The following is an 11,496-nucleotide window of genomic DNA, read 5'->3' as shown; positions in this document are numbered from 1 at the left end:
TTTCTCAGGCTTTGTTTTCTGCAAGTTCGTCTAAGAACTTGTAGCAGTCAAAATGTTCTGAGGCTAAAACAAATGCAGAAGCAAAGAAATGCAGAAGGCAGCACTATTATAAATAATTTTCCACAAAATCTTGGGATGAACTAAGTCTAGACAAGAAGAAATAAATTGCTGAAGAACCCTCTCATGATATTGAGTACTTTATAGATTATTTCCATGTAGAATCTATGCATTTGTATGTCAGGCCATTATTAGAAAGAGTTAAAATCACTGCTCTAGTTTCAGTTTCAAAAAGATAATTGAGCTAAACTGAATCTGGAGAAAAAAATAACCCATTCAAATATACTTACAGACTGTGCTGAATTATAAAATCTCACATAAACCTCTAGGCTTTTCTGTGTAACAAAGTGGAAAAAAGTGACATATTATTTACTAAAATATTATTTCAGTAATGAGAAAGATTTCCACATTCCAGTAAATCTTAAAACACAGGGAGTCTTGGGAGGGGGAAGAGTATTTTTTAAAATAAAATACTTGAAAAAATATGCTTACTCTAAGTCAATAATGACACATACACATTTTAATTTTGTATTCCATTTTTTATATGTTTACATTTGGAAGTTTTGAGATTTTATTAGAAATCCTTCCAGTTCCGATGATCAGACTCCCTGCTAATACTGAAGACACTAGAGCAAGAAGAGGGGTTTTTTGTTTGGTTGGTTTTGTGGGTTTTTTTAATCTATCTGATGAAAAATGCTGATTGTGAAAGGAAAAATATTCTTATAGTTTTTTCCAGAAGCATGTGGGTTTTTATCAGTAGAAGATAAATTCAAAAAAGGCAAACTGCAATGGAAAATAAAAACTTACCTAAAATGTCTACCTCTGCTTCTTTCCTCCACTTTTGTGGAGAAAACAAAAAATAAACAACAAACCAAACCACTTGTGCTAGCTTAAAGAAAATATATTTTAAGCATTATTTATTGTTTTAAGCAATAAGTTATTGCAAGTTCATTAGTGGTGAGTTACATATAATTCTGGCATTAATTTGTCTTTAAAATAATTACAGATGTTGATATTCCTTGGAAGGAATTTAAAAAGTGAGTTAATAACCTGTGAGTTTCTTGGATTGTTTCTAAGTAAAGACTTGAGAAACTTGTAGGGCAGCTGAATACTGAGTGAATACTTATCAGCATTGGCCAGTGTGTAGAATCTTATTCTGGTTTCAGTTTAGTTTTTCCACTTGCTTCAGCAACATTACTTCAAGTTGGCACCATTTTGGCATAAGGTTAGAGCCTGAAATGATTCTGCAATGGCAGTGACCACTTTGAAATGTGCTAGCAGTTTTAAATAGAATGTGTGTTATGTGAAGACTAATTTTCTTTTTTCTTTCTGGTTTTAGTGGCAACTGCAGCCCCTGATCAGGTAAAACATGATGTGATTTATCTAGGAATTAGAATGCAGACTGTGTATGAGTTGGGATAAGGATTAATTTGAAAAAGATTTAGTATTTACAAGGAGCAAACATCTCACTGTGGACTTACAAACCCTGAGGCAAAGAGTTCATGTTGTTATTATAGAAAACAACAGGCAGGTAGTGAAGTACAAAAAAGAGATTACTTTAACCTCTCTTTAGGGCATCGGTGGAAGGTCTAGTACTATACTGGTCTAGCCCATTCTGAAGTCTGCATTTTAAAGGGGATATTTAAAAATGCAGACAATATGAAGGAGAGCCATAGCCACTGACAACTAGAGAAAGTGGGTTGGCGAGAAACAGTATGAAGGTTTGAGAGGCATTTGCAACTCCTGCTTAAGAGATTGTATTAATGCCTAAGTTAGTTTCCTATGTTTTTTTAAGATTGCTGTGTATTCAGCAGAGAAGTGCAGGTGTGTTATCTGTGTTAAGTTCCCCATTCTGGGTGTTTCAGGTTTTCTAAGCTGAAGATAATAGGAATTGTTAGGAATAACTGCAGTTGTACTTAATTTCCTTTTCCTAGAGACTTACAAGCATCTAACACTTAGGAAAATAAGATCAACAGTGCAATATCTAAGAGAACCTTTCACAGTGGTCAAAGACTTCAAGACGTAATGTGCTTGTATACTTTTGTGTGATGCTGAACTGCATTTAATAGTATTCATAAGCAATCAAAGACCAGAGAGCGGGAGAACTATTGAGGGACAAAACTACAATTAGAAGCTACATGAAATGGCTGCTTTAATAAAAGTGATGTTAAATTGTATGACGTTGTGTAAACATGGTATTCCATGTTCTTTCAGGCTTAAATTGGTGGTAATTAATGATCTGATATCAAAAGCCACTCATGAGAATCTTCGCAGTTTCTCAAGCCAGGAGTTTGTGGGTTGTTACAATAGCTGAATTAAGATAATGTTTTCAGAATGTAAGTTTTTAATAATTCTTTTAGGAATTAGCTTCCCTTGATCAAGAAAAGCAGCCTGATGTAGAACCTGGGCAGCCTCAGCTTTCTCCTGGAATTTCAACAATTAACCTGCATCCACAATTTCCAGGTAATTTCTTTTGATTTGTCTTTTAGTGTAAGAGTGCCTACAATTCTTCTAAGAATGGGAAGGAAGCTGTTATAACAGGGGTTAATAAAAATTGATTGGAGCTTCACCAGCAATTTTTCTATGAGCAGAATACTGAAGAAAAAAAAAATCATGGAAATTGAAGTGGGAGAAATTGAGAGGTTGGCATTGGCTGGGTGATTTGTTAGGAGGCAGAGACGTATTTTAGACAAAAGTGATATCCTGGATCACATACATGAGAATTTTAATATAAACAGAGTTGGGGCCTTGTATCCCTTTCAAGAGGAAACTTAGGTAGATTTATGCTTGAGTTTTGCTGCGAAAGTTTTAGTATTGTGCTTGCTTCTGTTAGCACCTCAGTTTTTTTCCACAAGCAGCAGAATGATGGAAAACCCAATTATACTATTTTTTTCTACTCCAGTTGTAAGCAGAATAAACTAATAAAAAGCTCCACAGTGCCTGAGTCACTCAGTATCATGTGTGAATTCTTTAATGGGTTTTTTTAAAATGTTTTAAGGGGTTTGCTTTTTTTTCTTGATATGATTGATTTCCATTCCATGTCACACAGTAGTGATTGAGAAAACATCTCCTCCTCTGCCTGTTGAAGTTGCTCCTGAAATCTCCACTTCAAGTGCAAGTCAAGTAATTGCACCTACTCAAGTTACAGGTATTGTACTTCCTTTTTTGCACTAAAATAAGGTAAGAAATGGCTGTGAGTTCCTGACACTGTAACTTGTTCCATGCTACTTCTGAATTATAGTGGTGAAGGGATGTAGCTATAGAACAGAAAGGAATACTCTGGGGAGATGTAGAAAGTACAGAACAGCACAGCAAAGAGGCTACTGTCAACAGAGCCAGGTCTGGGCCCTGTACCTGCCATTTTTGTGCCCAGAAATACATGATAGAAGAAAAAAAAAAAATTCCTCATCAGATTACACGATCTGCAACTGAAATTCAGAACTGAAGGTTTCTTGGCTACAAGTCAGGTCCTTAATCTGCACATGTATTCATGATGTATATGTGATCATGTTCTTTGAGAGATGTAGACTTCATGGGATGTAGATCAGTATGTTCTACAAAAAGCAGCTGTTACTGTAAGATGTACTTTGAAGAGTTCTTTTGATGTTTGTGCTTCTTCCTTTTTTGATATATTAAAGTTGTTTTTTCTACATCCATGTGTCAAGAAGTGAAAATAACAGAAATACAAGTAATGCTTCTGTCATAGCTGAAACTCATCTAAGTTGCTGTAAGGCTGTGTCCAGAGGCACGAAAATGTCACTTGCTGTACATTTGAAAAAAGAAAAGGTGAATGTATTATGTGTGTATACATGAGAGCATGACAATGTCACGTTGGCTAGTCTCTCAGAATTAACACAGGCTTTGAAGTAATTGCAATATACAGGTAAATACTTTAAGATGTGGTAGAGGTGTCTAGACCTACCGAGAAGTTTAACAATGTACATTCACAGGGAGAAACTGCATGTGCGTTAACAAAACTTTAACTCTTCAAAGACAACATTCCTTCATGCAGGAATGGATTTTTGAGTTGCACACAACATGCACAGGTTCTAAATCACCTGATGGTTTGAAGTATGATTCTGTCTGCAGTTAAATTCTCCTGAATCTACTGTAAGAGTAAAAAAAGTATTTTGTCCATCTGTCAGCATTCAGATGCCTCCTTCAATTACCTGTAATACAGTTTGTCAATCCCAAATTAAAGTTCTACTAATGGTGATTGTCAAACCAAAATTTGGAAGGCAGCTCTGCTGTGACTGTGCCCTTCTGCCAGCCAGCTCCCTCCTTCCTTACAGGGAGGGGAAGTTACCCTGCTGGGAATTTACATAACTTAGAAAAAAATTGTAGTTTTCTGTGTTCTGCTATTTTTTATTTCCTCAAGAAAAGGAATAGAACTAGAAATTGCTGTGTGCTGTAAACAAATAAATCATCTGCTGTTCAGATACAGTTCCAAGTGTTGTTCAGATATTTAAGAGATAATGAAGTACAAGTGAAGTAAGATCTGTAGAACAAAATCCTAAATTAGGTTTGAAAAGCTGGATGCAGTTGGAGTTGAGGTATTTTTTGGTGCCTTAATTCTGTACTTAGATTAATTAAATTTAATCCTGAATTGTCTGGATAAATGAGTTTTCTTTACAGATTATAACATCTTTCTCAGGAATTAGAATTTCATTCTGCTTTATAACCTTAGCTTAAATTGCAGCTAAACACACTCATTTTTTGCAGTGACACATATACTTGGAGAATTTCTTACACTACTGTAAGGGTTGAGCATCCAATGCTGTGCATATCTGAATCTCCTTATCTTACAAGTATTCTGTAAAAACAATCAGAAACTCACTACAGTTATTTTCTTAGCTTTTGATGCAAAGGTTAAATTGTATAATTTTTTATGTTATCTTCATTTTATTTTGGATGTACCCTTTTATAGGTCTTGAATGGGACATGAGAATGTGTCACTAGGAAATTCCTAGGTGGTTTCTAGATTCTTCCAGATAAGGTGTCCATTACAGAAACTCAGGACTTAACTTGATTTACAGTTGTCTTCAGGCCTGATCTTTCTACTTGGTTTATGGAATATTGTGGACGTAATGAACTATGTATGAGGGTTTAACATTAACTTGTTTGTTTGTTTGTTTAGAAATCAACGAATGTACAGTTAATCCTGATATCTGTGGAGCAGGACACTGTGTTAATTTGCCTGTGGGATACACTTGCATCTGCTATGAGGGGTACAAACTTAACGATCAGCAGACAAAGTGCTCTGGTATGAATGGATGCTTTCAAAACTCTGAAATGACCGTGCTATTAAGGGCTTGAAATGTAGAGTCTGTCAGAGGAAATATGCTACAGTGCAGTCAGGAGTTGCTTCCTCTACTGAATGCTTCCAAACTACACAGAAACTAGCTTTTATATGTCAAGTAAAATTTGCCAGCTAGTCTCTGATACAGCCTTTCAGCTGCTCTGAACTGGACGTGAATTTAATTAAATTGAATGAAAGCCTTTCCTATTGTGAGATGAGAGAAAAAGTGACTAGACAGACTGTCTCTGCTCAGCTTTGTATCAGGGATCTAAAATCATCAGACTGCTAGGAAGAAGTACACTTCTGTTTGGAGAAAGAATGACCAAATTATTGCCTGTTTCTCAGAATGATTTGCCCAGCTACCAGCTCTGCAGCTGAACTAAATCCTTTCATTTTGTTGAGTCTTTCCTTTCGAACCTTTGCTGAAAAGATAAAGTGTATCATAAACATCCCAGAAGCGCATTAGGTGATCTGCAGAGTGAGATCTTTATCCCCTTCAAAGCTAGTAATTCTGGAACAGAGGACTCTGATGAACATGAGGCAGAGCCCAGGCTGAGCCATTTCAGATTTGGAAGCAGCAATATTGATATCTTTCCTTCATTCAGAGTGTGCTGGTTCCTTTTTAACTTGGATCAGAAAGAGTTTATTACATCATGTTGCCAGGTTATATACAATTGACTTTTCATGCTACCAAAAGTTCGGTAACTTCACACTGCTCTGCATGCTATCAGGTGCAACTACAGTATTAAAAAATAATTTACACACATACACAGCCCAATGGCAACTTGAAATGCTTCTGTTTCATCCGAATTGTGTTGTTGTTCCATGCTTGCAGCTGGTGCTCAGCTTGCACTTAGTGAAGTGATTTGAATAGTAATCATGTCACATTCTTCAGGGAAATGCAGTATTCTTACAGTTTAAGCCAATAAGAGCATATTTTTGCAACCAAAACTATTTAATGCATCTCTATTGCAGCTCTGAGGGAGAGGAAAGCATGTACTTTTTCAATTAGTTAAAATAATTACAAGATCACTCTTCTCAAAAGCATTTCATGGAATGCACAAGAAGAATCACAACTAAATATGTATTCTATATAGTCTTACGTTTTTATTTCTTTTATAGATATTAATGAGTGTAATCAGACACCCCATCTCTGTTCCCTTGGACGCTGTGAAAATACAGAAGGAAGTTTCCTATGCATTTGCCAAGCTGGATTCATGGCCAGTGAAGATGGAACCGACTGTGTTGGTGATTACTGGTCTCCTTTATAGAAAATAAAAATATAAAAATGGATCGAGAAGCTTATCTAAAGCCCCCTTAAGTCCCCTTTTCCGCTTTTTTCCTCAGTGTCATTGGTATTGGACTGATCATGAGATTAGAGAAAAAGTCATTAGACAGACTGATGTTTGGAAGTGTTTTTAATTGTCTCTCACCATATTGTGGTGAGGAAAATACTTGAGTAGCTCATACTACTTTTCCAAATTATTATTTGTTAATAAGCAAGAATTTATTCAGTATGATGCTTGTTTAGGAATATTACCATTTAGTAGAAAAAGCCTGTGGTGGGAAATACAAATATTCAAAACTCTTTCAATGACTAGCAGCTGTAACAAACCATGTTTTTAAATACGGCTGCAAACAGCCTTGGACTGCATGGAGAGCAGCACTAACAGTCTGAAGTGGCCGTGATCTTCAAGGTTAGTGTTGCCTTGGGCACAACATACATGCAGTGACATGCACTGGATTTGCAACCACGGGCAGGCTGATCACTGCTCTTCTTCCTTATGGCCTGGTTGTTTCTAGATTTCATTCCCTCTGTGATTACAAGCTGTGAGGCAACAGTGGAACTGCTCAGTAAGAACAGCTATGTGACTGTAGCTTGCAAACAGCTTGAAAATCCAAACTTACTTCTGTTCAACTAAAGCAAAGTTTGGGGAAGTTGCACGCATTCAGTCATTTAATGGTGGAGTGAAGTATCTCTTGGCTTATCTTTTTCATCTGCAGATTTTGATGAATGTTCAAGACCTCATACTTGTGGGGAAGGCTTTTGTGTAAATACTCTCGGCTCATACCGATGTGAGTATTGTGATAGTGGATACCAAATGAACAGGAGAGGTGAATGTGAAGGTAGGTTTGGACTCTTTACCAGCAGTAATACACTTATTTACATGTTTCACATGCTCCACTCTTACAACTTCTTTTTCCAAATCTTTTCTGTCAGTACAGAATCTGTGATTAAAATAGGGTAGAAATGAGAATATCACAGTGTGCCAAATTCCTTATTGTATTCTCTTGTATTTTAAGTAGTGTGGTGGTAGTTCTCTATCATTTAACTTAACAATATGTAATTTCTGAAACCAAACTCTCTGTTGAAAGTTATTTAAGGTGGCTTAAGGGAAAAACCCTCCTACACTCAATCCATCAAACCAAGGAAATGACACATTGAGGGAATCATTTCACCATGTCATTACACCTACACATTATAGTCACCCTACTGACAGATTCCAGATTCCACAAATAACTCATTTCCACCTTCTCCACTCTTCAAAAACAAAGGCAAGAATCCTCCAAGCTGGCCACAATACACACAGTTCACTTAGGCTTCCTCACCCCATCTTCATTTGCCTGCAAGCTATACTCACTCAAGCTCTGTTGTAGGCCTAGCCTGGGAAACATCAGCATTGCATATATGTTGTTTTTTTTGGAGTCTGTGGTTTGTGCAGAACAGTGTTACAGGCATTGCATACGATTAAGTATTCCTATAAAATCTTGTTGTGATTTCTTTAAGTTTTGCAGCATCTAGACTTTATTTTGACTAAAAATTTCTGTACGAAGTGCATCATTCATGTTGTGTGTTTTTGAGGATCGATAAAGTCCAGAAACCTGACATCAGGTTTCAGCAGAAGTGGATTTTTTTGTTAATTAAATAAAAAAAATTGCACAGCAGTTTCACTGAGAAATGTTCGCAGGTGGGCATCATGGCAGCTGAAGAGGCCTGTTGCTGTTTTTATGAGAAAGTATTCTCAGCTGGACAATCATAATTTTATGAAAAAATTTTATTTGTCCACATCCAGTGAGTTGTTTGCAGCTGGGATGTTCAGTTCTCTGAAGGTTGGAGCATTGTCCTGTTAAATTACAAGTGTCGGAGGCTACTTCCCTTAAGTGAGCTTTTTCCCAAAACTAGGATTAAATTGCCTCCCTACTACCTGTGCTGTGGGTAGCAGTCCTTAACTGCAGACGACACAACCACTAGGCTTGGGGCAGGGAAAGGACAGGAGCTCAGGAAGCTATGACTAGCTGATTATTTCCTTAGCTCTGTGCACTGCATGGAGCAAGTATTTGGTAGGAAAGATCATAGTTAATGTATAATTAAAAGCCATTTCATAAAATGATACTCAAGTGTGGAAGCAGACTGGAATGAGGCTGCCCACACAGTTTTAATTCCACCATCTTCTGATCATCGGTTACTTGAAAGCGACTTGTCTTTGAATATCATTTTTGTGTGCAGTCTCTTTTAGACTGCATGGATTGCAGGTTTCATTGATGCAGGATAAAAAGATCTCAGTAGATACTTGGAACCTGGGTGTGAGATCAATGAGTTTTTCAGGACCTATCTCTTGTTTTGTCATGGGTGAACTCTCTGGTGCAACAGGTCCTACTATCACCCCGAACATTGCCAGCTTCAGTGATGCTTGTGTTCCTTGTGCCTTCTTTCAGGTGTAATTAACTCCCTAGTCACTCTATAAATTTTTTATTACCATTGAAACAATTAAATTTATAGTCCATATAATATATGGATATGCTGCATAACTCTAGGACAGTGGAGAATACTAAATTCCTCTTTGTTTTGAGAAGCCAGAGTTACAATTTTGTTGTTGTTGCAATGCACTTCCAGAGTTTCTTGAGACTGTCTATAGAAAGAACTTCAGGACGCTTCAATATGGTGAAGGGGTGTCATAAGCAAAGTTATCCTTGTGTGTCTGAGACAGATATCTGATCTGCTGTATGTTATGGATGGCCTACCAAAGATTTGCAGTGTAACAAAGTTCAGATTCTGCTGCTTGTACTAGTATCTAATTTATTTCTCAGAGATGCCCCTTCACTGGTGCAAATCTGTACTTTCCTGGGTGTCTAACAGATAAAGCACAGAACTCTTTACATGTATAACATGAGTGCAGTCAGAATAATCAGATTAATTTATTCAGTGTTGTGTTATGACTTTGACTGGTATTTCCTTTTATCTTCTCTTTTGAAGATATTAATGAATGCTTGACGCCAACTACTTGTCCAGATGCACAGTGCATTAATGCTCCTGGCTCTTACCAGTGCATTCCTTGCAGAGTGGGATTCAGAGGCTGGAATGGGCAATGCCATGGTATGTTCAGTACTCTTTCTATCTCCAGTTTTAGTTCCTGTTTCAAGATGCTGTAGTTTCTGTGCCATCAATGTTACAACCTGCTGACAGCACTGTGCCCTGGGTCCCTATTTCGTTCAGTAATAATTGAAAATATGGCCTTTTAAAAATTGCTTTATATTCTCAGACACAGTATACATGAGGAAATTTTGTTTTGCTGCAGATAAATAAACATTGAATCTAGACTGCAAACAATAAAATTATAATTTAAAAAAAAATAAAAATTGAAATATTAACTGAAAGGGGGATGTATTATCAGTGAAATGCTAGCAGGCCATTGTGTGGAGTTACTAACAAATGGAAAACACATGAGAGTGCTAACACATCAGTATGATTGGCAGGCTTTTCAATGGCATATGGGAGTTTGCTCACAAAGCATATTAATAAAACTTCTTCATTATCTGTACTTCCAGAAAAAACATTCAGCATATCTTAAAATAGTTTGTCTCATTTCAGGTTAGGTTTTTAGGACAGATTTCTCACATTGAATTGTTTTAAAATGTTAGATAATTATTATTTTTTTGCAAATTAGTTTTGGCTATTTGAGATATAGGTAACAAAGAGCAAATGAATCCACTGTGAATAACAAAATAATATTTTGCAATTTTGAATGCTGCTTCCTAGGGCACTACCAGAAAGTTAAATTTTACTTCAGTTGTGTAGTATCAGCTGTCTGTTGTGAATCCTCCTGTCCACTTTGTGTATAACACACACCCTGTAAATTGTGATGGTTGAAGTAACCATGTTAGCTAAACACAGATGTATTATAACCTGCATAGGAGATGTTTGCATTGTTGTTGTAGGTCAGATTGGCAGTATACTTCCGTAACTTATTTCCTAATTGCTCCCAATTGCTGTGATTTGGTTCAATTCATGAAGCAGTCAAAGCATAGTTTTGGTTGAAATAGCACTAGGAGGTGGGCATCTGCTGTGGTCCAGCTGAAAATGGGTTTTTGAGGTGAAGCAAGACTAGAACCAGCTTGCAGTGAAGGACCTGAAAAATGTATGTAGCTGTCAGAGCCTCACCACTGGTTTTGCCATACAGATGATTCCTTTTTGAACCACCCTAATGAAGCCATATCATAGAAAATTATTTCTGTCTTAACACCTGCCTGTTACAATTTATCAGCATGTCACAGCAGCATTATTTGGTCTTGCCGTTTGATTTATTGTGGATGAATGAATTTGTCAAGTAATTTCATGTTTTTTAACGGAGTTATAACACACTGTGGAATGTTTACGCAAAATGATGTGGTTCACTTAGCGCATGTTCCTGTTCATCTCTGTTTTGCTCCTTCCCACCTGCCTGGATTCCTGCAAAGGATGTGGCACATGTACTCTGTTAAGAAAGCTTTCCTCATATTTAATTCCTTATTTGGAAAATATAAGGTTGATTTAATTTTGCATTCTTTCATGATATCAAGCTTGATTTCTATACCTATTTATAAAAATAACCTGGTTGAAAATGGCTGGCTTAACTTTCACTTGTTTCATTCTTGCTAGCCAAGTTACTAGAAGTAGAATGAAAGAAAAGTCACTGCTCACTTCAGATTTACACATGAAATTAAGTCATGTAAGGGATAAGTCTTGGTTCCCCTTTGCTGTTACTTTTTTTCCTTGTATTACTGCATTTAGTTTCCATTTTTCCTTTGTTTTATGAAATGTTCTAAGCCTAGATGTCTCACTCACATCATTAGTGATGTGATCAGTCTTCATTTTCTGTTTC

The 11,496-nt window shown here is 36.7% G+C and overlaps 1 protein-coding gene across 8 annotated transcripts in view; it reads left to right on the top strand.

The window, feature by feature from the left end:
• Positions 1–11,496, top strand: part of LTBP1 (latent transforming growth factor beta binding protein 1) — a 184,715-nt gene that overhangs the window by 112,609 nt on the left and 60,610 nt on the right. For 5 of the 8 annotated variants that reach the window (XM_051613894.1, XM_051613887.1, XM_051613891.1 and 2 more), the window contains 7 exons: positions 1,397–1,419; positions 2,418–2,520; positions 3,107–3,205; positions 5,195–5,320; positions 6,479–6,604; positions 7,361–7,483; positions 9,612–9,731. In XM_051613894.1, coding sequence (XP_051469854.1) covers positions 1,397–1,419; positions 2,418–2,520; positions 3,107–3,205; positions 5,195–5,320; positions 6,479–6,604; positions 7,361–7,483; positions 9,612–9,731 — 720 coding nt within the window. The remainder of the gene's footprint in view (positions 1–1,396; positions 1,420–2,417; positions 2,521–3,106; positions 3,206–5,194; positions 5,321–6,478; positions 6,605–7,360; positions 7,484–9,611; positions 9,732–11,496) is intronic. The other 3 variants (XM_051613888.1, XM_051613893.1, XM_051613890.1) reach the window with 1 other exon arrangement.

The sequence above is a fragment of the Apus apus genome, chromosome 3 (genome assembly GCF_020740795.1).
Source record: "Apus apus isolate bApuApu2 chromosome 3, bApuApu2.pri.cur, whole genome shotgun sequence".
In the NCBI taxonomy this organism is placed as follows: Eukaryota; Metazoa; Chordata; class Aves; order Apodiformes; family Apodidae; genus Apus; species Apus apus.
This window is presented reverse-complemented; position numbering and strand designations above follow the sequence as displayed.